Genomic DNA, 27,027 nt, shown 5'->3' with positions numbered 1-27,027 from the left:
AGTATATAATAGGAAGAATGGGAAAAAAAATACCACTAGTAACACAAATTTTAGAAATCCTCAGTAAAATAAATACATATGTAAAAATAATCTCCTTTTCTTGGGGAGGAGAGTAATAGGGAGGAAAAGTCAAGAAAAAAGAGAAACTTTATTTTTTAAATTTATTATTAAGTTGTATGTCATTTTTCCCCCGTTTTATCAATACCATGAAAAAAATGTATAAAGGATGGCAATGAGCTCATTCCAACTAAACATCATCCTCAGAAAGCCAGTGATAGATTGAATGGCTAAAGAAACAATCTCATCAAAAAGTATTGAGATGGATTCTAAAGTTACCCATATCTAACAAGGAAAATGAGCTTCACTATGGCTTTCAACCTTATTAAAAAGCTAACAAAAATGGCCTCGAGAAGAATTTCTTCTAGGTATTCTAGAATGGTGTGGGAATTTAAAAAATGAAGAGAGGAAGATTTTTCTGGCACATACACCAACAAAGAAATTGCTCTAACAATCCACATTGGAAAAAACAGAATGAATGAAAAACAGTCTCTCCTAGACTTGGACATTCAGCAAGATAGGCTGCCTGTCAAATTACCCCACTTCTATGTATATTTTGAATAGGAGACTCAGAAGGTTTTAATGAGCTGGAACCAGAATTGTGAAGGAAGAAGAAACTGCATTGTGTTCCTGATGACCTCACACTATGCATGATAATGAAGACCCATCTCTTTACATCAAAATCTAATTCAATTCTACAAATATTTATTAGCTTTATTTTAGGCAGTGTGCTACCTATAGTGGATACAGAGACAAATGAAAAAAAAAATGGCCCCTGCCCTCTGGTATCTTACTTAAAACACTGTGTTCTCTGAAGAACAAAAATTATAATCCAAAAGAAAATGGCAAGATGCATAATGGATATATTTGTAGATCTATGGAGTATTACTGATTTCTGAGTGAGAAATGGTATTTTAAAAATAGCTGAAGAAATATAGAAATGGAAAATGAAGGTGGGATGGTCGTTTAACAAGAGTGACATGATGGATGGATAGTCAGAGCCAGTCAGTCACTAAGATTTATTAAGCCCTACTGTGTGTCAACTACTGATACCCCTTTTGGATCCTTTTGTAAAACTTCTAGAAAGACATGGGTAAGAATTATACAGAATGAAAAGGCATGAAAGGGTTGCAATTTGCATCAGTAATGTGAGTACTCTATCAATGAATACATGAATTCATTACAGCTTGAAGAATAAGTGGGCTTTTTGGAAGAAAAAAGGAATCCACTTTGAGGAAAAATTCATAAAATTAGGAAAGGGAACTTTAAAAACAATTTTTAAAATGCAAGCATAAAAAGATACTTACCCTAAGCTATACTGATCTGGGTCAAGCAGAGTTCGCCTCTCCATTCTGCCCATACCTAGATTAGTTTCCACAATGCTGACAGAATGCCGCTGTCTCCTCTCATCATGCAGTGAGACTGGCATTGAGTCAAAGGAAGAATTGCTGACAATACTAGAGCGGGAAGAAATTTCACTGTGACCAGAATCTGAAAAGTTATCCACAGTGCCACTAGGAGCCAAAGTATAACCTGTATGAGAAAGAGAATCGCATTCATCAGTGACCACAAGCATAACACAAACCTGAGTTCTAACACCAAATGTAAGGAAAGAAATAGAAAAAGAACACCAGTAAACAGAAGGGAAAAAAATTAACATGTTGGACGCATGGAGATAAAGTGACAAAAAGGTCAAATGTAGGTTGACTTCCTCAATGAAGGGTTCAGAAAAGCAATATTTTTAAAATTGACTTAGGAACCTGTAATGGAATCTGAGTTTCACCAGTGAATAACTTGAATTCTTCAGCTATAACATATACTTATTAGTGGACTTTTGAGGAGAAATGGGATACAGAGGAATTATTTAAAATAGTTTCTAAAATATAAAGTTAGCTATTCCATAAAATGTTTATGTAATTTAAACGCTTGGGTTTTTTAAATTTTTGTCTTTATTATAAATTTATCTTTCAATTTTCCACTTGGGTCACTTTTAATGTGACACACAATAATTCAATTTTCAGGTATGCTCTACTCTGTGTATACTATATTTTGTATAAGAAATGCAGAGCAGCTCATGCATATCCAATTTTCCAAAGTATAGAAATATAGTAAACAAAAAATAATTAACCTATAATACTAGAGAACATATTTTTTGAATTTTCAGAAAAGGTAAGTTATAAAAATGTTAAAATTGTATTTAATCTTTATTTGAAAATAAATGTGTGGTATTTAAACATAATTTGTCTGTCTCTAGACAGTGTAGAGCAAAACATCAGATCAGATCCAAATTTCTTCCTTTGGACCACTCATCTACAGAGGTTAATGATACTAGAAAGCAAGGTGCTAAGTGGCATTGTAACTAGCCTTTGACCACAATCCTTCAGACTGGATCTGGTCACTAAAATCTCTCATCTTTCTTGCTTTTCACAGGATAGAAATCACTTAACTTTAAGTTACATTACAAGATCCAAATTTCAAAAGTAACTCCCAATATATTATTGACTGTGACCTAAGCTGGTAAACTTAGATTTTGACTTAAGATCACTTTTCTTCTCAAATTGCTTTCCCTGCCCCTTCTAGGAAAATAATCCTGGTATATTGTCAACTGCCTCTGACCCTTTAGAAGTATCATCTACATCAGTCCTATATTAATGAGAAATGAATTATACAAAGACACTTTGAATTGAGGGTAATATTGTATGCACATGGTATCCCTTATAAAAACTCTTCAGCAAATTCCTAATTTATGTCATAATTTACCCTATTACCCCCTATTAAGTTATCAAAAATACCTTTTGAATGCCAGCAAGATTAAAGCTATGGATGCCTTCTAATGAAACTTCTATTTGGAAAGTAACTTTGCTGTCTTTTCAACCTAATTGATGTTTCTCAGTGCTAAGGCTAATGCTGCTTAATTTTTTTAGCTTTATAGAAATATATAGATATAGATAGATATGTGTGTGGGTGTATACACACATATTAATTGCACATATTTTTATATGTATGTATAATAGTGAAAAATTTGTCACTAACATTTAAAAATATTAGATGTGTAAGCAACATAATGACAATTTCTGCTTACGAAGTGCATTCCTCACCAAACCAAACCAAAAAATCTAATTATTGACTTATTATACCCATTTTACAGATGAGGAAGGGAAGGTTGAGAAAGAACAAGGGGCTTGGCCAGGGTCAACATGGCAAAATAAAGGGCTGGGTCAGAATTCAAATTCAAATGTGAATTCTGTGATTATTATATTACATTATGTTTCCTATAGTACTCTGAAACAGAATTTTCCCATCTATTCATTCCATTTAGACTTCCAGCTTCCTTTTTCAAAAAAAAGCACAGGTCTTGATAAGTTTTAAACAATGACTCAATTCCTAAAAATGCTCACTAAAAACAATTACATGGAGATCTAAGATTGGGTCTAAATTTTAAAAGGCTTCATGGTATATTCTCCTTAAAAAGAACAATTGAAAAAGAAAAAAGGAACTCTGGAAAAAAGTTTAACTACGCAGGGCACTGGACATTTGAAGGGATTCCCCAATTCTCTTTAAATAATGGCTATCCAATTTTGTGAGATGATTTCTGTTATTCCCACTCCACTTTTGGTTCTATGAACCCCACCTATCCCATAGGTCCGTGGTGCATTGTTATTCTTGTTACTGTTCTCACTTCCAAGAGAAGAGGAGGAACTGGTTAGGTCCGACTGTCTGGAGCCATAAGATCTCAGCTGATTGCCACTGCCACCTAACAACAGGATGAGAAGAGAGTTTAGACACCTGTTTGAGAGAGACACTAGAAACTGTGTAGATGATTTAACTTCTCTACATCCAAGTGCCATCAGGCATGTGTCAATTTGGTGAAGTCAATATACTCATTTTCCCTTTCTAAAAGGGAAGTCTTTAATTTAAGCTTTAGTTCAATGTCTGTATTATTTTGAAAAATGTAAGAGAAGAAAGTGCCCTTGAGAAAAGGGTTACCCGCTACTCAATCACAGGATAATTTTGAATTATGAAAGATACTATCTCCTTAGGAAAAAAAAAATCAAGACCTGAGTTAATATGATGAAAAAGGAAACCAGGAAGATGAAGATATATAAATGTTTGTTCTTTAAACCATTCTTCCATAGGAAATGTTTATTAATCCAAATTGGTTGTCTGTTTCTGAGAAAACAAAATTTGTCATATATTGGAACCAAATGAAACCATAAAAAATGCATTAATGGCCAATTCTCAAAAATAAAATTCTCTAAAGTTATTCTCTAATACAGTAATCTGGAAGGGAGGAGTAGAATTGACTAAACATTATAACTAAATCACTAAAGAATAACCTGACAGACACCAAAACTACACAACTTTTAAAAAATTCAAATTATAACTAGTAATATCTGAAACAGGTAACCTTTGTAGAAAATCACAACAAAAAAACCATTATAATTAAATTCTACCTTTTCTTGGAGAGCCTTGTGGAGAAGTTGGAGGAGAAGAGAGTTGTGAAGATGCATTTGATATCGTATCTTCTGCTTGTTTCTTGTGACGTTCCAAACTTCCTTCTTCTGACAAGGAAAGAATTTTCTTTAAAGCTTGTGGAGAGTTGATACCTACAAAATAAGGAAAAGCAAACTTGTATGAGGCTATGTTAAATTAGTAATTCCAATTTTTTTTTGTTATAAGACCACTTTTACTTGTTTGTGCTTTGCCTTAATAAAATAAAATAAAATGGCCCCTTCAAAAGAAATGTTTAAAATAATTTTCCCAAGTTTTTAAAGTTGTCCATAGACAATTTGGAACTATGCCCAAAGGGCTTTAAAAGTCTGTCTGCCCTTTGATCCAGCCACACCACTGCTGGGTTTATACCGCAAAGAGATCATAAGGAAAAAGACTTGTACAAGAATATTCATAGCTGCGCTCTTTGTGGTAGCAAAAAATTAGAAAATAAGGAGATGCCCTTCAATTGGGGAATGGCTAAACAAATTGTGGTATATGTTGGTGATGGAATACTATTGTGCTCAAAGGAATAATGAACTGGAACAAGCTCCAGGAATTGATGCAGAGCGAAAGGAGCAGAAGCAGGAGAACATTATACACAGAGATGGATACACTGTGTTACAATCGAATATAATAGACTTCTCCACTAGCAGTAATGCAATGAATGACCCAGGACAATTCTGAGGGACTTATGAGAAAGAACACTATTCACATTCAGAGAAAGAATTGTGGGAGCAGAAACAAAGAAGAAAAACAACTGCTTGATCACATGGGTCGAGGGGTATATGATTGGGGATGTAGACTCTAAAAGATCACCTGAGGGCAAATATTAATAATATGGAAATAGGTCTTGATCAACGATACATGTAAAACCCAGTGGAACTGTTCATTGCCTATGGGAGGGGGTTCAGAGGAGGGGAGGGAGAGGACATGAATCATGCAACCATAGAAAAATTTTCTTAATCAATAAAATAAAATTGAAAATTTGGAAAACAGAACCTACATTTGGATCCAAAGTTGCTGAATGGTAGAAAATAGTGGTAACTCCTATATATTGGGTACCTCTGCTTCCTGAACTCAGAAAAGAACTTTCAACATAAACTTTTGAAGTAGGCAATGGGAGTAGTATTACTCACATTTTACAGAAGACAAAACTAAGGGTTAGAGAAGTTTAACCACAGTTGTGAATTTCAAAACCACTCAACCCTGTTCAAACCATTCTTTAGAGGATGGGATTTGGCTATTTCCTGATCAATAACAATGGAGATACTTGGAATAACAGAAACAGGTCTTGGAAACTACAAATCTCCACCCTGCTCAGGGTAACAGGATTTAGGAAGGGCTGCAGCAAAACTCAAGATTTAATTATTTAAGAATATGACCTTCAACAGACATGTGCAAAGGGGACAGACCTCTGGGCGGTCCTGGGTTAAGCTAGAGCCACCATTGGCACAGGGGAGACACAGGAAGTGAGGTAGAGGACAGCTGAGGAGTCTGGGGACTTCCTGTGTGGAGGAAAGGAAGTTGTTGGAGGCTGGTGGCTTGGAGTGGAGGCCCTGAGACTGTTTCTCCATTTTGGTCACGTGAGTGATAGGGACTGATCTCTTTTCTTTGCCTCGGCTATCCAAGGCCTTGGGCCTTTGGCCCAACCTAAGCAGGGGGGGGGTATTTAAGCCCTATTCCCTTCTCTCCCCTTTCTTTCTCTCTCTCTCTCCAATACCTTTCTTCCTCCTGTTAGTAATAAAAAAAAAAACTCCATAAAAGGTTGACTGCTGACTTGAGTTTTCATTTAGGAATTACACAGCTGAATTCCTTGGCGACCTTAAATTAATATATATCAATCCTTTAAAGTGATTTCCATGTCACACAGTAGGGCAAACATTTGAATTAAGTCTTCTTATGATTCCAAGGTTAGGGCTCCTTTCATTATAGGAGAATGTATGTAATTTGATGCTTCCTTTATTTTTTTATTCTCAAGTTTCATAATCTCCAAATCAGTGGCCAGTGCCAGCACACAATGCCCATAAACCAGCAAACACTAGTTCATAGCCTGTACAATGATGATGACTCAAAGAGGTAACTCTCTTGACAATCTTCATATTGCTGGCCTCCCTTGCTACAATCTCGAGTTCTGGCCCAATATTCCAAATTCCCACCGTGGGACTCTGGACTTCTGAGTGATAAGTACTAGCTTGGATGCAGATGCATTTCCCTGGTAGAGTCACATATTCACATATAATGGCAACCTGTTTCCTTTTGTAAACCTTAACATTTCTTAGACTTATAAATGTTGGAAATTTCACCATTGGAAAATTTCATACTTGAAAAATTTCCTACTGATAGTCTATTGGAATGTGAACCCCTTAGGCATGGGAGGTTCCTCCTCCTCCCTTCTTAAGATTACTTTAGGACAGAAACCTTTTGCTGAACAATGGAAAGGGCTTTGACCTATGCTTAAGCATAGAACAGGAAGTTCTTTGAGTCATGATTGATTTTAGAATTGATACAATAGAGTATACTTGGAATGACAGAACCAGGTCTTGGAACTTCCAATCTCCACCCTGCTCAGGGTAACAGGATTTAGGAAGGGCTGCAGCAAAGGATCAAGATTTAATCATTTGAGAATATGACCTTCAACAGACATGTGCAAAGCCACAGACCTCTGGGCGGTCCTGGGTTAAGCTAGAGCCACCATTGGCACAGGGAAGACATGGACAGTGATTGGTAGATGTGAGAACTGAGGGGAGGGAACTGAGATGGTTTCCTTAAAGATAGCAGGGTCTGAGGACTGAGGTGGTTGGAGAGGTTTTGTCTGAGAGGTTGTGCTCTGAGAAGCTTGCTCTGAAGGAAGCTGAAGGTGGGGGCCCCTGAGACTGTTTCTCCATTTTGGTCACGTGAGTGATAGGGACTGATCTCTTTTCTTTGCCTCAGCTATCTAAGGGCTTGGGCCTTTTGGCCCAGCCTAAACAGAGGGAGTATTTAAGCCCTATTCCCTTCTCTCCCCTTTCTCTCTCTCTCTTTCTCTATCTCTATCTCTAATACTTTTCTTCCTCCTGTTTGTAATTAAACTCCATAAAAGGTTGACTGCTGACTTGAGTTTTCATTTAGGAATTACATAGCTGAATTCCTTGGGGACCTTAAATTAATATATATCAGTCTTTTAAAGTGATTTCCTTGTCACACTTCTTAAGCTTTAAGAGTAATCAATTTACACTACCAAAAAATTCCTTCTGGCCACCATTCCCTTACATGTGTTGGCTTTTATATTAGAATATAAACTCCTAGAAGGCAGGGACTATCTTGCTTATTTATTTTTATAGCCTTAGTGTCTGGTAATTCTGGCACATAGTAAATGTTTTATCTCTTGACAAATGCTCTTCCATTCCATATTGCACCTTAAAATGTGCATGATGTTTTGCAAACATTACTTCATTTGAATTTTTGAGTTAGGTGATAAAAGGATTACTATAGTCATTTTATAGATGGGGAAACTGAGGGTTAAAGGGGTTAAGGAACTTGTATGTGGTCATGCATTTAATAAATATCAAAGGTGGCATTTGCATTCAAATTTTCTTGGCTACAAATCTGAGTGAGAAAGATACAAGTAGAAGTAGCAGCACCAGTTTGCCTTTGTCCACATCATTCTCTCTCTTGGAAGGCCCCCTGCACATCATAATACCACTCTAAATTTGTCCCTTCCTGTAAATGTATAGTGGAGGTGGGAGAAATCAGTGTAGGAATAATGAGAACATTACAGAGAAAAGAGGATATGGTAAGACAAACTTTTCTACAACCTTGAAAAATAGGCTTAAGAACAGAGACTTGATTCAGAGCTTGGAGGATAGGAGGTACTTAATAAATAACTATTAATTGATTGACTGAGGCAGAGAAGTCTGTGGAAAGCAGTATTTACTGAAATTAGAAACAGAAAAGACTGATGATAGATACATTAGTCAGAAGTTGGAGTGATTAGTGTTGAGGATCTAGACCATTAATAAATGAAATAAGAAGGGAAAATCTAAGAATTAAAGCAAAGGAAAAAAATTGCCTGAATATGTTGATGTACTAGATATAAAAGATAGGTTGGAATAATGGTAGAAAGGGATGAAGACCTGAATTCAAATCCTATGGGTAACACATAATGGTTCTGTAAATCCATACAAACCACTGAACCTTTTAAGTATCCAAAGTCACTCACTAAGCCTAGGAATTACAAAATAGTTGCTGATATACATTAATAGATAGTTTCCCAAACAGGGCTATCTCTTCATTGGTGAAATCAGAGGTCAATTCTTGGACTGTGAGACAACTGGATTAGACAGAGATATGAAGAAAACTAGTAGAGTATGGTGTCATGTTAGAGAAAGGAAAATTGTAAGAGGAATGGGATGATGAACTGTGTTAAGTGGACAAAGAAAATCAAGCAAAATGAGGATTCAGCACCTGTCGTTCAAGAGATTTAGTTAAAAGATCAGTGTGGCTCTTCCAAAGGGCAGTTTCAGGGAAATGGAAAAATGGAAGTTGGATAAAGGGTTAAAGAATAAAGGAGTGACAAGGAAATAGAGGCTTTGAATAGACGACTCATTTTGAGAAATTTTAGCAGCAACGAGGATGTGGTTAAAAGAGGTGGTAAGTTCAAATAAAAGGTGTCTCCTCTCCCTCACTCCTGAGAAACTTTTCTAATTATTGAGGGGGAAAAGGAAACCAATGAATAAAGATCTTGGAATGGGAATAAATTTGGGAAGAGGATCCCTTAAGAGATAAAAAGGGATGGGATCCAGAGAATATGTGAAAGGGAAGAGATGTGTAAAAGTACAGGAAAAAATGGGTAGTGCCAAGTTATAATGGAAGAAGAAGAGATGTGTGTATCTATATATTAAAAAGGAAACAGTAGAAAGAGGATAGAATTGGAATAACTGACCCTGAATTTGAGTCTTAGATCTACTTCTTATTACCTGTATGGTCTTCAATTAAGTCACTTCACCTCTCTGGCCCTCAATGTTCCCATTTGTAAAATGGTGGGGTTGAACTAGATGCCTTCCACAGTCTATTAAATCTTTAAATCTAGGATCCTATGATGCTAAGTTATAATAAAATATGCATAATGGTTAATGCCAAACCTCCTTCTATTATATTTTTCAAAGTTATTTTAAAACCCTCATATTAATATGCACTTACTATAAAAGAAAGTCAGTTCCAGAACAGAAGGGGTAGGGGGTGGAATGTCAAATTACTTCTCTTTTAAAAAAAAATGCTTAGTTTTTATCTTAGAATTGATACAAAGTGTTAGTTCTAAGGCAGAAGAGGGGCAAGAGCTAGACAAATGGGATTATGTGACTTGCCCAGTCATACATCTGAGATCAAATTTGAACCAGATCCTTTGCACTCCAGGCCTGGTTCTCTATCTGCAAGCCACCTAATCACCCCTAAATTACTTTTTAAATGGAATAACTGAGTAATGATTTTGCTCCTTAAAAGTTGAAAGAATGTATTTCACCAACCACAAAGTCAATATTTCAGCATAAGAAAGTCTGCCTTTAGACCCAACAAGCTATTCTTCACAAAAAATTAGGCACAAGGCAGGCAGCTAGATGGTTCAGCAGATTGAGAGCCAAGCATAGAGATGAAGGGGCTGGGTTCAAATCTGGATTCAAACACTTCCTAGCTGTGTGACCCTGGAAAAGTCATTTAAATCCCACTGGCTAGCCCTTCTGTTTTTCTGCTTTAGAACCAATAAATACACAGTATCAATTCCAAAATGGATTAAAATGGTTTTTAAAAAAAAAGAAGAAAGAAGGAAAAATTAGGACCAATAAGTTAAATAATGGTATTAAGAATTTCTACTACATTCAACTTATTGCTGCCTTCAGGAATCTTTGCATGTGGACAAATGAGCTAATGCCCAAAGTAACTATTTGCTTTCAATAAAATATAAATATTTAGAAAAATCTACAATACATGCAATTTTTAAAGTAAATGAATTTTTTCCACCTGTTGACAATGCAAGACACCCAGAAACATTTGGAATAAAAGTAAATGATCATATAAAATATTGGTTATTGAAATTCTTTTAAGAAATGGCATTCCTGATAAATTTTCAGAAATACATGAATTTGCCCAGTGCTAGCAGAATAGAGCAAATTTACTAAATATGAAAAAACCACAACTACAACAGCATGGCATGCATCACCTACCAAATGGGGGGAGATCCTTTACAGGTACTTTTTTTCGTGATGGATAGAGTGAAACAGCAGGAACCTGCAATCCTGGGTTTATTTTATGCGTTGGGGGGGGTGGTTGCTGTTGGGGTGGTGGCTGTGCCTGTGCCTTCTGCTGTGTTCCTGCCCGTGAAGCAACCGGGGATGTATCTGGTTTGCCAGACTTCTTTTCTCCAGGATTCTTAGGCACTATGTTTTTTGAAGTACATGAAAAAAAAAAAGTGGGGAGGGGAGGGAGAAGAGGAATCAAGGTATTAATAACTATTTAAAAGATTATTTCAGAAATACCATTAAAGAACATATCTATTAGCAGAAAATAAAATTATTTTTGATGGAATACCCTAGTTTTTACTTCTTTAACTATTATCTGTGAGGCATGTGGTATGGAGGGGGGACAATAAGACTAAGGTTTTAGTCTCATTTCTTAATGAGACTCTGTGAACTTAATAAAACTCTGTGAACTCAGTCAAATCACTTCTCAATGCTTCAAGCAAATCTTTTTTTTTTTTAAACTCTTCTTTTCTGTCGTAGTAAAAACTCTAAGGGCTAGGCAAACAGAGTAAAGTGACAAGCCCAGAGTCACAAAGTTTGGTCCTCCTGACTTGGTAGTCTATCCACTGTGCCACCTTGTTGCTCCAAGAATAAATTTCAGGGAAGGTGCCATCTATATTGAGAGTTTACTGACCTGGGAATTCCTTAAACCAATGGCAAAAAACAAGCCCAATTCTCACCCCTATCCTATCCCCAAAGAATATATTAATCTTACAAAAAAAAATAAACATTAAGTTTTTAAGATTTTGGCAAACAGTAGGAAATGAACTGAGTCTTGAAGAAAACCAGCGAAGTTATGAGATAGATATAGATAGAAAGAGACAGAGAAAAAGAGAGAGAGAGAGAAAAAAATAGAAGGAGAGAGACAGACAGATGGGGGGGGGGGGGGGGGAGAGACAGACAGAGAGCATTCCAAGCTCAAGGGGTGTAGCAAGGAAAGTTTGCAAAACTGATTGACAGCCCTCAGAGCTGGCTGGGTCAGGATTCTAAGAGAGTTGGGGGGAACTGACAACTGTCTCTCTCAAACTGGAATTCAGACAGAGAGGCTGTGTGTCAAAAAGTCTCTCTGCAGCTGCCTGACTTGGATTGAGTTGAGTGTGAGTTCCCTGTTCACACTGGTGGACAGTTGTGAGTAGGGTGTGAACTTCCTCCCTTCCTGGATCTTGTAAGGACCCTACATTGGATTCTTCAGCCTGATCCTTTTGGACTTTATCTTTTATTTACCTTTTAATTAGTTAGATTAAGCTTAGATTAGAAACCTTAGTGTGTTAAATTCTGGGTAGTTAGAGATAAGTCACTCCCTGATTCCCTTTATCCCTGTTTGGTTTAATAAACCCCTTTTATCTATATTTTGTTAGTGCGATGCATCTTTTAACCTTCCCTTTCCCTTTCCCTCCTAAAATCTCCTTATTACAAGGGCAACCAGTGAAAAGACAAAATCAGAAGCCAGACAAACAGCATTTTATACTTGATCTTTCAAGTAAGAGACTGACATTTAGAGAATAGGAAGATGTGTGATATAGGCACAGTTTATTAAATTAGGGAAATAATTTTGGCAGGTACAGCAGTGGAAGTCAAATTGGAGTGAGAAGATACTTGGCCAGAGCCAAGCACGAGGTCACTGTCAAAGTACAGATGATTTGGAGTGGAGAAAAGAGGACATATACAAGATGTTGTGAAGATAGAGACAAAGGCAGAAAACAGAACAGAGAGGTGGGGTGAGTACAAATGAAGATTTAAGGATGACACCAAGTCTAGGTGATTTGGACTTTGTTCCTATTACTACCACCAATTTGGAAGAGAGAAAGGATTTTGTTTTGGGCATGATGACTGCAAAAGACATACAAATTCCCTTTTCATCAAAGAAAGTTCAGGGATATGCTGGTAAATATTTAACAATAGGTTTTCCTGAAAGGAAAAAAAAAAGTTGGCACCAACACATTTTTAATTTGACTTTGCATAACTAACACTTTTTCCACCTCTTCCCCAGAAAAGCAACAAAATAAATCAAGCCCTAATGTGTACCATTTGCAAATTTTAAAGTATAAATGTATACAGTGGGGGTAGCCAGGTGGCTGAGATGGAAGGTCTTGGGTTCAAATTTGGCCTCAAACACTTCTTATCTGCATGATTCTGGGCAAGTCACTTAACCTCCATTGCCTAGACCATATACTCTTCTGCTTTGGAACAAATACACAGTATTGTTTCTAAGACAGAAGATAAGGGTTTAACAAAAAATGTGTATGTTGAAAATTTACCAACTGGCTCTCAAGATATAGTGTGAGCCAGTTCCTACAGACAGACCCCTAGGGAGGTTTTCCAGATCACAGACTGCTGGTTAAGAAGGTGGCACACGATCAATGAGAACATTTGTTTTGTTCAACTGTACATTAATATAAAGGATTCTAGTGTTGCTATTGGGAAATGAAATAATATTAGAAATCGTTAAAAACGTTTTTTAAAAATCATCTTTAGCAAATAGAAAAAAATTTAAGTTTGTGATTGAATAAACCAAAAACAATTCTGCCTCCTAAAGGAAATCTTTAACACATTTTTAGGAAACAGAACACAATTCCTTCAAATAATGGCACCAATTTTTTTATGTTATACTTTGCCAAGTTCAACTAATAGTGCTATTTTCAGTTTATTAGTAACTAATTTATCTAGGCAGACAGGGAGCAAAGAATGCTAATTTCATTAATTATATTACTAGAATATATGTTGGTAGGGAGCAAGATGACAAGTACATTATTTATCCCACTTAACTTTTTGTAATTGTTTGAAAGTCTGGACTAACTGATTATTTACTACAACTAAAGCTGAGCCAAATTTTATATAAAATCCTCCAAGCCAGACCTTTTCTTTTACCTGTCAATTTAGCTACTCACAGTAAAAAATAAAATAAAAAGATCCTATGATATGGCTAACTACATTATTTCCCTTGAAACTTTACCTCCCCCCAAACACCCTTTTGAATGAAATATAGGAAGAGTAAAGTAAAAATAAAACCCCAGTAATTGTGTTCATTAAGTAACTTCTTCATATCTTAGCCTGACATTGAAATTTTAGGGCTCAAAATGAGTCCTCCACAAAAGATAAAATTTCACAGCTTGAAAAAGATTACAATGTTTATAGCCAGCCTTCCCAGATCCCTCAAAATGCTCTGTTTTTCTTTCCAAACTTTTTGTTGCTTCCCCGATTCCTAAAAGGAGCCAAGCCCACTTTTGTTGTCTACTAACTTCCATTCTTCCTAGGAGCTCTCCTTTACAGGAGAAATAACTCACAGGTATTAGTCGCAGGCTCACACTGCAAAGATAATGTCTGAAGACTCTCCTCATCCATTTCTAGATCCAAGTTGGACAGGTACTGTTTAACCTTGCGAGCCATTTGGGCATCTTCATATAGTTTTTTGGCATTGAGGAAGGAACTCCGGCGTACACGCTTTTTGTGTCCACCAGTCTGTGCGACATCTAATACTGCTGCATTTGTACTACCTTGACTAAGAGACCTGGAGAAGACAAAGAAAAGATAATGCAGTTCACTCTAAAACAAAGTTCCTTGAGTTAATAAGAAACATGCTAAGGGTTGCATGGATGTAAATCTATATTGAAAAGCTTACATGCCTCATTCCAGTAAGTCAAAGAGCTAATAAAAGGTAGATGAATATGGGTAAAGAAAATAAACTGATATGGCTAAAAATAATTGCAACTCAGGATTATGTAAGTATCTATTATTCTGCTCCCAATTCAGACATCCAGAAGAGAATTCAAACTAGCTCTTTTATACAAGCTAGCAAGTATCTCTAAAATTTCATGTAAAAATATAAACTATAGTAGAGGAATTCCAGTTTATAATTTAACTTGTTTTTTTTTTTGTTTTAGGAATCTATAGTTAATAAAAATATACATTTTAGAATTTCCAACAGAATTTAAGTAAAAGTAGCTGTGATCACAAATTGCTGTATTTTTTTCTTATTGTTTGGGTTGGACATGGTAAGTTTTTGTAAGTAATGCATTCAATAAGTTAATATGAGTACAGTAGTCATGCAAACTTGAACACATGTATGAAAACTATTTGGCATACAAATTGTTAAAAAATAAAAATGTAAAAGAATTGACTTATAGGATGAAAACAGTAGTTAGTTGAGCTGTAAAAATGTTAAGTTTTAACATCTGGAGGTCAATCTTATATATATGTATATATATATATATATATTCATTTCTAAAACAGTAAGGAAATATGAATTTCCAGGGCAAAATCTTCCTTTCCCTCTAAGACCCCACATTTGGATTATTCTAAGGCATACCAATTATATAAGGATCAAGCCATTCTGTATGCTTTTAAGTATGTCTGCCCTATTTCTTCTCCAAGTAATTGTTAATTATTTCACAGCTCTCATGTTCATGACCTCAAAAGCAAAAGCCCCAATGGATTAAATGATGTCAGTATGTCATCTAACATTCTGCCAGAGCACAGGGGTTAACAAAAGGAAAAAAAAATGCTAAAGCATCAGAAAACACAAAGAGCAGACAGAAAAATATGCAAACAGACAGAGCAGGATGTAAATCTTTGGACATTGTCACCAACCACTTACCCCAAACTCCTCCATTTCTTCTTCCTGTAAGTGAGAGCCATGAAGATTGATGCATGGATAGAGAGAGAGAGAGAGAGAGAGAGAGAGAGAGAGAGAGAGAGAGAGAGAAAGATCACAAGCTCAGAAAGAAGGGACCTCAGGACAAGCAAGTGTTCTAGAAGCCCACAAACATTAACAGCATCATATCAGACATACATCTTAACCAAGTTATTTTAATTTCAAGTGGCAAATATAACAAAATGATACTAAGTAGAAAACCTACAGTAGAGTCCTTATGTTTTTCTAAATGAAAAAAAAAAAAGTATCTTCCTAGGGAGATTAAATTTAAATGCCATCAATGAAATGCCAGTCATATCATTGAAATTTTGAAACAAAAATAAAAACCAGTTAATTAAAAAAAAAATAAAGCTAACAATTTAGCTGGATTAATTATATTCATTAGTTGTATAGAACCAAAATATCATCTTATCAACAATTAAGTCACTTAGATTTTTTAATCTACAAAATATCCTTTGAAGTTTTAGCTTCAAAACTGTGTGAACTATATAAGCTAATGGATCAATTCTTAAATATAGGAGACAATAAAATGAAAAGAAAAATGCCCTTTAATAACTGTTAAAACTGTGGTTGGTGCTACTTCAGAAAATTTTTGTTTTTAATTCTTTATGCTAGGGGCTTACCATGTTCCAATACAGTTTCTGTTAAAGAGCATATAGGATATAATGTTCATATTTTTTCTAAATTTAATTTGAAGTCTACAAGACCTTCAAGATATTTTATGTGCTATGAAATGTGAAAAACATACCTAGTTCTAAACATTAGGGCTGGATCCATGTTAACTGAAGCCATTCGACCAACATGGCGAATTTCTTTTGCAATCATTCTCAGCTTTTCAAAATTAACCAAGCCATCCACTTTTGAATCATTTCCTGTAGTTAAAATGGAAAAAAAAAAGGAATCCAGATGGATATTTGTTCCTAAATTCTCCACAAGAAGGAAAAGAAACAAAACAAAGAGATTTCCAAATTACCTTCATGAAGGAATGTAAGATCTTTCTTGATTACAGGGAAAAGAGGGATTATGGGAGGCTGTAGGTTCTGGCTGTTTAGGACATTGCGATATTTTGCCATGTTTCTAGAGGGATCGAACAGGTCCTGGAGATCCTGAAATAACTTTTCATATTTGCTAGGAAGTTTTTCCCAAGTAGTTCGAAGTCTTGCAACTGGTGCCAAGTTTAGGCCACTGGAAGACAATTGAAAAGATAAATTAGCTGACACTTCAGAATGACTATGTATAGCACGTGAAGTATATGAAGACAGATATAGACAGATATAACGTATAAAATATAGTATTCTTCAAGCAATCACATCCATGTGGGTACTAGTTGGTGAGGGCAAACTTTGTACTCCCTCCAAGATGTAGAAAACTGTCTTGTGAGTTGCTGTGGCCAAAAAGAAAAAAAGGCATCCCCTGAAGGCCAATTTGTGGTGATGAATGTCCTCAACTTAGAAGGTTACAGAGAATCTCTTGACATACTCTTATTTAATTTATTAACAACTCATATGCTATATAATTTTAACATTTACTTAGTGCTGGCTTTCCATCAGGCTTGCAAAGAAGAAATATTATTATCCTTATAAATGAGGGTAGCAAGACGGTGCGATGGATATAGCACTGATCCTGATGTCAGGAAGATTCTGGATTAAATATGGCCTCAGCCGCTTAATGGCTGGGTATCCTGGGCAAGTCAATATATCCTATTTACCTCAGTTTCCTCATCTGTCAAATGAGCTGTAAAAGAAAATGGCAAACCACTTGCCAAGAAAACCTCAATGTGATCACAAAGAGTCTAACATGACAAACAACTGAGCAATAATAAAAATTCAATAAATGAAGAAACTAGGACTCAGTGGTGAAATGACAAGTTTAGGATCGCATAGCTAATAAGAGTTGGAGTAAGGAGGGCAGCTGGGTAGCTCAGTGGATTGAGAGCTAGGCCTAGAGACGGGGGTCTTACGTTCAAATCTGGTCTCAGACACGTCCTAGCTGTGTGACCCTGGGCAAGTCACTTGACCCCCATTGCCTAGCCCTTACCACTCTTCTGCCTTGGAACCAATACACAATATTGATTCCAAGACGGAAGGTAGGGATTAAAAAAAAAAAAGAGTTGGAGTAAGGATTCCAACTGGGCTCTCCACTAGCTCCATGTTCAGTACTGTAAAGACTAAAATTAATATCCAATAACTAACTATTTTAAAATTAAAATATTAATAACTAAAGTAAAAGAACTACCTAAATCCAGCCCCGTCGCAAGAGAAGAGAAGGAAAGGGAGGTGGAGCCTCAGAACGTACACAAATGCAAACATGCAACATGGAGAGATTAAAAGGAATTCTGGGAAATACTAAGGGACTTCTGGGGGATGAAGTTCAAATCTCCATTTATATAGCACTCATTCCATGACATCACCCTGCTCACATGTCATGGCTCGAAGAACCTAGAGCTACTTGCATAGCACTGGAAGGCACAGGAGCAGGAGTTCAGGTGAAGCAAAACTTAATAATATCTTGTTGTATATCAATGAATATTTTGTAATAAAAGTAATCAGTTTTTTTTATTTCTTTAAACCCTTATCTTCTGTCTTAGAAGCAATACTCAGTATTGGTTCCAAGGCAGAAGAACAGTTAGGGCTAGGCAAAAGAGAGTTAAGTGATTTGTCCAGGGTTACGCAGCTAAAAAAAGTCTCTGAGGTCACATTTGAATCCAGGTCCTCCCATATCTCTAGGCTTAGTTCTCTACCCACTGAGCCATTTAGCAGCCCAGATCACATGCTATAAAATAAGTGAAACATTAATAATGATGGTGATGTATCCCGACACAAAATATCTCCAATTTTGAGTCACTTCTAAAACATGCAAATTCTTCTACTTAGAAGATGCTGAGTGCATTATACCATTCACCTTCTGTTTTCTCATAGGCTGAAGTCAAGGTCCTCAAAGCCTAAATCTTAAATTTGTTTTAATAAGATCATTTACTTCAAGATCAAAGCCCAGAGGAAGAGCTGTCCAGTAGTTCAGTTCACCATTCAAACCTGAAGAAGCAATGAATGCTACAAATATCCTTTAAGATACTTCTTAATCTTCAGTTTGATAATTAGATTGAATTAATAAACTGGATTAAATCAGAAGACAGACAAAAACCACCTTCATCCCTTTACCTGATGATTGCAAACATTGAGTTAAAATTCTTGCACTCCCTACAGTGTAATGCTATCTTGATGAAATGTTTAATCGTCTTCATCCTCTTTAGCTGGTTGGTCTCTCGTAAGATTTCAGATGCTACCCAAAATGTTTCCTGGTTAATAACTTCCTCAAATTTTTTCAAGTTGGCACAGCTAGTTTTTGATTTGAGCTTAAACAAATCATCAATGTACTCTGTGGGTTCGATGTTACGAAAAAGTTCAAAATTCCGCATAGAGAGTTGCGTAGCGACTTCAACAGTGCTGAGCTGTAATAGTGAAATCTGACTTTCTCGCAACAACTCCTGGGCATCTTCATCTGAACAAAGGGTTTCTGTCTCCATGTTGTTTTTCAGATAATACCTATGTGAAACAAAATGTCAATGCAAAAATCTTTCAAAAGATTAATTCAGTCATTTATGAAAGGATTCCAATGAAAATTCATCTGGGACTATTGACAACAATATCTGATTACAGGAGTAAATATGCCCACTTTCTCACCCAACAGAAAACAGTGCCATATAGACACTGGCAACAATTTTTGACTGAAAAGTCAAATTGAATTTCTTTTTTTTAAATCGTAGCAATTACCTTCTTTCGCCCCATTTCTTTCTCCTTCCTTTACTTACTTTCCTCTATTACTTTCTCTCCTAATGTAATTGAAAGTTATTCTCATTCAAATGAACCAAGGTTAAGGGCTCTGGGAAAGGAGGCTGGAAAGCTTTGGAAGTGAATCTCTGTGGGCCTCATTCTAGTTTTCTCAGCTGGAAAGAATGTTCTGACCATAGGGTAGTAAACAAGATTTAAAGCACTTCTTTTTTGCCTTTGCATCCAAAGCAAGAGGCATTTTGGCACTAGGATGTCCTTTGAGCTCCTCTATTGTTTCCCATTTTCTCAACTGATGAATGAGAATGAAACTAGGATCTCCAAGGAGTCTTGTACAGAGGGGCAGGTAATTATCAATAGGCAGAATTTAATATGAGTGAATTTCACCTGAGATGAACTCAGGCTTATTTTATTTTACTGAAATACAAAGCCTCTATAGTATAGATTCTTTAAGGACAAGAAGATAGACAAATTTTCAATGGCTAACTTGAGAACAAACCTGTAAGAAAGGTGCAGCAAGTCTTATTACAACAATTAAAATAATGTATATAAAGCCCTTTGTAATGTACAAGGCCATATCAAAGGTCAAGTAGTATTATAGCCATCCCCCATTATTTAAGTGTGGAAACTGAGGCTCACATTAATTATATGACCAGTTACTAATAAAACTAAAACTGAAGATTTCTTACTTCTAGAAATTCTTTTCATTCAGCTTGTTTCCTTGTAGGAATTTAGCTGAATTCTTAGCTTCAGCAATGACAGGGTTAATTTGTCATATTGTTAAAAAATGAAACTATTCATGTGTTTCGTGGATTTATGAAACAGAAGTTTTCCCAGGGCACTTTCCCTAAAGAGAAGAAGTGGATATGGAATATTGGGTGCCCTTCTTGGATTATGCATTGAAATCAGTCTTGCCATTTGCACATTTTCCCAGGGCAAGTAATTATTTATGTCAAAAGAACACTATAGAATGTGCAATTGATTTACTTTATTAGTTATGAAACAATTCCTGGGGGAGGAAGGCTGTTTAAAAAAAAAGAGGAGGAAGGGCTGGTAAATGTATTCATTTATAAGACTACTCCATTCCAAACATCTCTCTGAAAACTAGAAGGGGAGGGAATTATAGTGAAAATCCAACTCTATAATCATGGATGATTACCCTAAGTCATTTTGGAGCAAGAAAAGTAATTTAAAAATAACCCTTGAAGGATAAAAAAAAGGATATCATGTATTCTATGATTGTCTACCTTCCACTCAGTTGTATTCGGTCAGCCAGTTTGGAAAGCTGATCTGGGAGTCTTCTTTGTTTAATTACTCCCTCAGGAGTAACAGAGACCTCACACAAGGAGTACTGATCAGGTGTGGCAGTCACAGCAAATTCCCTGATGGCCTGAATGACCACTTCCTTTGCTGTCGTGTCCTTGCTGATCATGATGTAGCGGCTTTGCTGGTCTGCCTTAAAAACCCTTAAAACTTGGTCTGGTAAATCTAAGGAAAAAAAGATAAGTCAAACATGAATACTATGGGGTCCAAAAATACAGGGATACAATTTGGAGTCCACTGAAAGAGAAGACCTGAAAACTTGAATATGGTCAATAATGTCAGACTTTTTTTCTTCTTCCCTCAATTTGAGCTTTCCCTAAGTCATGACTTGATCTCTATACATATGAAAGATAGACAAATTCTATAAGCTTTCCCTGAAATATATGCCAATGATGTTTAGGCAAGAAGACACACTTTGAATCAAAGTCAAGTAACTCAAGTAGGGAATGAAATTGTGCTTCCGAGGATATGGCAAGGGTTTGGAATGAGATTATCACATCATTATTAAAGGAATCATGGTTATGTTGGCTCAGCAAACTTAAAATATCATAATGAAAATAAATATCAAAAGTACAAATCTCTATTTTCTTTTTCCTAATATGGCCCACTACAATTTACTTTAGTTGATTCTATTCTGCATACAGTTAATATGGCTACTATATTCTGAGCACTATGGTAGACCCTGGGGCTACAAAGATGAAGCAAGATATATAGTCTCTATTCCCCAAAAGCTTGTAGTCTAAAAGGGAGGATGAAACAAAACACAAAAATAAAATATTGGTACATATTGATAAATAAAAATGATCCAACTGAAGTTATATGGGAGATTTAAGAAAGGAGATATTATCTATAGCCTGAAAAGACATTATCAGGACACTAGGCTAAATACTAGTGGTGGTGGTGGTTGGGAAGAGTTTGGAGAAGATGGGAGGTAGAGGGAGGGTACAGGAAATGATCTTCCTTCTGGGGCAAAGTAGGATAAAATACAAATAGGAGAGGAGGGTCCTTGAATATGTAAAGTAGGGAATCTGGGATCCACAGAACCATAGAGTCTGTGAATAGACTCCAGCAATTTCATGAACTCATACGAGAAAAGAATTGCAGATTTATTTCAATTGCAATCCTTTAGTTCAATTGTAATTATATTGTATTCATTTTTAAAACTGTTTTGAAAAGGGGTTTTACAGATTTAAGCAGAATGACAAAGGGGTCCAGGATATACACAAAAAAAGGTTAAGCATTCTCAATCTAAAGGTAATATAATAGACAATATTATAATAAAACAACAGTATAATAATGGAGGTCATTAACCATAAAAGTAACACATAATCCTAGTAATCTAAGTTATAATTAACATTTTTTCATCTTCAACAACTAAATTGATCTTAACGAAAGGATACTTAAAAATAGCAACATAAAAGTATTTGAAATTCAATTTGGAAAATAGAGAATAGTACTCAGAACCACATAAGAGCCTGATATAAATATTTACCCCTAAGAAAAGACATGATCATCTGCTTAAGAAACTTTTCAAATGAACAGAGTTCTCTTATATGTTAATAACCAAAAGTTGCTTTTAAAAAATTAAAAGAAAGGATAGAGAGCACAAAAACAAAAGGTAAAGAACATAGTGCTCACCTGGAGTGGTATTGAAATCTAAAATGCGGTGATGTGACTGCAATAAATCAGGATTACTAGATGATAAGGTTCCACTGACAGGTAATGCCGTTGGGATGTGCTTTGTCTGCCGTAATCCTACAATGCTGTCGTCTTGAGACTGGCCAATTCCAATATCACTGAGCAAGAAATAAAATAGCAAATAGTCTATCAGGAAGTTCAAAATGATGTCAGTTTTTATGAGCCATCAGATATGCGACACCCACATTTGAGAACCAGAGCAACAACAAAAATCTACTTATAATAAACACATACATTTAATCCAGTCATTACATCTACTATAGTAGTCTTTAGACCTAACAGAATCTGCAATTTTTCAGCCTGCAGGACATGCTGACTCTCTTGAGAATGAATTCTTCTCAACCACACACACACTCTCTATTGGTGTTCAATAAATGCTATTATCACTCTAACTATTTAATACTACTAGAAAATGACCAATATTGGCAGCAAGTGTGTCTCAAAATGGCACAATACTCAAGAAAAGATATGGTTTGGTAACTGAGTGGAATTGACTTGAGAAAAAACTCATTAGGAATATATTCAATTGGCAAATGAAATACTTTTACATCTGCTCACTGAACTTTATAACTCATTCTATCCAAAAGAAATAAAGGCTTTGAAGACAATTAAGGGGGAAGAGAAGATGATTCAGAAAGTCACAAATTAGTTTTCTCTACTTATCTCTTAGGAAAAGATATTGGCAAAAATTTGAGTGTAAGAAATTCAACTGTAATTCATGGACAGAATATACCTATCACTTAGCTAATTATACATTGAAGAATAGCAGAGGGATATACAATGAAACTTTCTGGATTCTGAAAAAAATTAAATCCACTGAAATCTTTTCACTTCACATCTTTGCCATAAATAAGACCTTTTTTTATTATTACTTAATATTCTGTGGAGAACAAGGCAAAAATGGCTCTATTTTTAAAGACTTTAGCCAGTTCCAAATAACTAGGGAAGAAAGAATGGCTCTGTATAATTTTTCTATTTGGGGTCACACTCTCAAAACCAGTAAGAGCATTGAATTTGTAGGTCACTAGGTATATTTCTTAGAGATTTTCCACCAATACTTGGAAATTAGGAAGAATTAATTAACACAAGGAAGAATTAGGAAGAATAAATTAAATAACATGATAATAACATAAGACTCTTAAAACAGTATGTAAAAAAAACTAATAAGCTAATTTGGGACATATATTTGACCCAATGAGCACTTTATTAAGCACCTACTAAGATCAGTCAAAAGAAAAGAAGACAGCAGAGATGAGTATGAAAGAGGCAGAGTAGAAAGAAGATAGCAAAAAAGAACTCTTCATCTGATGCTGGACCACCTGTGTGTGACAATTGTTTCATGGGCTGGTTTGTGGTTTTCAAGCACCAGATTTATGAAGGAGGTGGTTCAAATCCACAGAACTGCCCTTGAGAAGCAATGAATTTTCTGGATTACCCTGGAAGACATGTGACAGCTGTACTGTGTGTGTTTAGGGATTGAGGGCCTGATTAAAAGGAACAGGGGTTCTTGGGGGAATAGCAAGGATTAGACAGAAGGTGACACCTTGATACAATGTCTTTAAAAGTTAAGCCACAGAGTAGTACCTGCATTATATATTTTAGAATATTTCCAATAAAAGAGAGGGAAGGAAATCTGAATTTATATGGCCATACTATGTGCCAGGCATATATTACACATATTTGATCTTTACCATAGCACTAAGAAATTGGCAGTACTATTATCCCCATTTTACAGTTGTAGAAATGAGACAAAGGTTAAGTGACTTGTTCATGGTGACACAGCTAGGCTGTGTTCGAGGCAGATTTGAACTCAGATCTTCCTGACTGAAAGTCCAGGGAGTATTTTATATCTACTGTAACACCAAACTACCTCAAAAGTAAAAATTAAGTACTCTAGCAATTAAAGAACACTTTAAAGTTCAATCTAATCTTTAATCATCAAAAAAAACCCTGAGCTACTCAGAATGACTTGGGCTTCTTCCTATAAAGCTCAATATTTTTATTTTGAAAATATTTCATATTATTTATAATTGTTAATTATTTTATATAATTTAATATATTATATCATGTAATAGTTGATGTTAATAATTAATTTGATATTGATAATATTAATATTAAAGAAAATTAAAAATTTAAAAATTTATAGCAATTTTCTTTGTGGTAGTAAGAACTGGAAACTGAAGGGATGCCCATCAATTGGGGAATAGCTAAGGAAGTTGTGGCATATGATTGTGATTCAATACAAGATAATGGACAAGTATTTTTTGTAATAACATGGAAAGACTTCCATGAAATTGTGAAGAGTGAAATGTACAGAACCAAACGAACTATATATATATATATATATATATATATATATATATATATATTTTATAATTTATAATTATTAGAATATTATATATAATAACAAATATAGTTTGAAGATTTATATATGTCTACCTCTAGAGAAAAAACTGCTAAAAAGAAAACAGTAAGACAGTTTTTAAAGATATATATATATATATATATATATATATATATATATATATAATTTTGTTACATGATGTATTCTCTAATGGGGGAAGAGGAAAGGAGGGAATTAAGTGGATATTTTAATGCAACAAACAAATAAGTATATAAATGTAATTGGAAAATAACATAAATATTTGTTCCATTGTACACAATATTATATATAAAAGCTATACTAAATATTATACCTTAAAAATTAAAATAAATAAAAATTATATACATTTCATTTCTATTTTTCTAAATGCACAGAACAGACACAGGAGAGGCCCTTCTGCCTTTCCATATATCCCAACAATGTTTTCATTTTAAAGAGTTCAAATGAGAAATCCACAAAACAAAAGTGCTTTTTAAAAAAAATACTCAATGACTCCATTGGTACCAGGAATTTGAAGTTCAGAAACTACCTTTATCAATTCAATGTACAATGGCCCTGAAACTTATACTCTTAGAAGGCCAGACCCCTAGTCGGTATACCAAGATGCCATTCTAGTCACATTTAATTTTAGAAAAAAGGCACATGGGTGGACTAACTGGAGGGGTTAGGGGATTGGAGGGGAAGGATAGGGAAACGAATTATTTTCTTTAGCTAGTAAGTCAGTAAATGTCTCAGCGATGAGATCTGGGAATATACCAACTCTTAATGTGAACACCAAGAATGTGTCCAAAAAACTCTTTGAAAGCTGCTTCCATACTTCCTAATACAATGATAGTATCATGTGTACAGAAAATTAAAACCCTGGCACTTACTTATATGGTTTCTGTGGCAAAATACTGATCCGAGTCTTGTCGAGTATCTTTTTGAGCTTGTTCCTTCCCCCAACAGTGTTTGCCTTGCTTTTCTTATTCACTTTTTCAAGTCCTATCACCTGTTCCACATCCACTGCGAGGTCTGGGATGGAGTAGCGACTGGCCTTTTTAATGTCTCCGATCTTGGGGAGATGTGGGGCACCATTTCTTTTCTCCTCTGATAATCGTGTTAAAAGTTCTTTAAACACTGCAGAGAAAGGAACAAAATTCAAACCACATCAGTTATAAGATCTCCATCCCTGATGCACAACTCCCCTGGGAAAACGCAACATGGCTGGAGAAGATGGTGGGCAAGGGATCTGAAGAAAACAGTAACAATTCCATCCTTATGAATGGCTAAGGTTAATGCTCTCTCCCTAGGCTAACACTGTCTGGGGCACTATTACCCTAGGCAGGACCCTCTAGATTTGGGCCCACTTAGCCTTTAAAACAGGAGAGGCACATTTCCAATATTCCTTAGGAAAATAAATATATACTCTCACCATTTTGCCCAGTTCAACATATTTCATATACCTTTCATTATAGGCATTCCTACAGGCTGTTCTTTAAAAGTAAAGTCATGAGATTTGTTAGCATAAATGCCCTGCATAATGGAAATCATTATGGTAGTTATGTCTGAAAAATAATTCCCTTCTTCTTTGTTAAAAAAAAAAAACAAAACAAAAAACTCAAAGACAATTAAAAAAATGAAAGTGGACATTGGGGACACTTACCAAATAAATTGGTTTTCACAGTGATAGATAAATGTGTATTATTTCTCAGAATTTCCATGGCTTTTGCAAGCTGAATGTTTTCAAAATTTTGACCATTTACCTCTAAAATCTGAAAATAAAATGACAAAATGTATCATCTGTGATCCTACAAGCAAAAAATTTATTTAATTAGTTAAAAAAACCGATTCTGATATTCAAGCTAAAGTTTATTTTAACATACCTGGTCCCCACGCTTCAGGCCTGCTTCTGCTGCTTTGCTACCTGAATCCACACTATCCACAAAGATACCAAATCCCTTCTCAGAACCTCCAAGCAAAATGAAAGGTAAAGGAGCTTCCCTCGAAGGCTTTGTGAGTGTCATCAATCTCCGCTTTGCTTTAGCTGCACATGCAATATTTAATAGCCTCAGATGTCCACCCATTTTCTGCAAGAGTTCAAAAGAGGTCGCATAAATATAAAGAGATTACTTTGCTGGCAAAAAGGAATACTTGAAATATAGTCAGAAGAAAATCATTCATCTCACCTCTCTCTCCAAATTGTTTTCAAACTCTTCTAGAAATCGAGTCATGGCAGGATCCCCTTCAAAGTCATTGAAGTGATTATTCACCCACAACAACACTACCCGTGTAACCTGTAAGTCAATTTATTCTTCAGTAAGCTTTCCTCCTTAATAAATTTAACATCATTCTCAGAAAAATCTCTAGATGCTCATTTTAAAATTT

At 35.4% G+C, this 27,027-nt stretch overlaps 1 protein-coding gene and 1 long non-coding RNA gene across 30 annotated transcripts in view; one reads left to right on the top strand and one right to left on the bottom strand.

Moving 5' to 3' along the window:
• The window catches only part of RAPGEF2 (Rap guanine nucleotide exchange factor 2), a 315,781-nt gene that overhangs the window by 9,954 nt on the left and 278,800 nt on the right, over positions 1-27,027 (bottom strand). For 7 of the 19 annotated variants that reach the window (XM_056802818.1, XM_056802819.1, XM_056802827.1 and 4 more), the window contains 15 exons: positions 26,829-26,936; positions 26,526-26,729; positions 26,306-26,414; positions 25,533-25,779; positions 22,218-22,375; positions 20,504-20,744; positions 18,630-19,013; positions 16,445-16,656; positions 16,220-16,343; positions 15,415-15,438; positions 14,105-14,328; positions 10,746-10,958; positions 4,512-4,664; positions 3,689-3,811; positions 1,365-1,590 (listed from right to left, as the gene is read on the bottom strand). In XM_056802818.1, the coding sequence (XP_056658796.1) occupies positions 1,365-1,590; positions 3,689-3,811; positions 4,512-4,664; positions 10,746-10,958; positions 14,105-14,328; positions 15,415-15,438; positions 16,220-16,343; positions 16,445-16,656; positions 18,630-19,013; positions 20,504-20,744; positions 22,218-22,375; positions 25,533-25,779; positions 26,306-26,414; positions 26,526-26,729; positions 26,829-26,936 (2,750 nt within the window). The remainder of the gene's footprint in view (positions 1-1,364; positions 1,591-3,688; positions 3,812-4,511; positions 4,665-10,745; positions 10,959-14,104; positions 14,329-15,414; positions 15,439-16,219; positions 16,344-16,444; positions 16,657-18,629; positions 19,014-20,503; positions 20,745-22,217; positions 22,376-25,532; positions 25,780-26,305; positions 26,415-26,525; positions 26,730-26,828; positions 26,937-27,027) is intronic. The other 12 variants (XM_056802822.1, XM_056802823.1, XM_056802829.1 and 9 more) reach the window with 3 other exon arrangements.
• Positions 11,793-27,027, top strand: part of LOC103103534 (uncharacterized) — a 46,344-nt gene continuing 31,109 nt past the window's right edge. For 6 of the 11 annotated variants that reach the window (XR_008912931.1, XR_008912928.1, XR_008912927.1 and 3 more), the window contains exons 1-3: positions 11,793-11,917; positions 12,380-12,538; positions 26,862-26,938. This is a non-coding gene — a long non-coding RNA (uncharacterized LOC103103534). The remainder of the gene's footprint in view (positions 11,918-12,379; positions 12,539-26,861; positions 26,939-27,027) is intronic. The other 5 variants (XR_008912924.1, XR_008912933.1, XR_008912932.1 and 2 more) reach the window with 1 other exon arrangement.

Source organism: Monodelphis domestica, chromosome 6 (assembly GCF_027887165.1).
Source record: "Monodelphis domestica isolate mMonDom1 chromosome 6, mMonDom1.pri, whole genome shotgun sequence".
Classification (NCBI taxonomy): domain Eukaryota; kingdom Metazoa; phylum Chordata; class Mammalia; order Didelphimorphia; family Didelphidae; genus Monodelphis; species Monodelphis domestica.
Note: the sequence above shows the minus strand (reverse complement) of the source record. Positions and strands in the feature narration are given on the sequence as shown.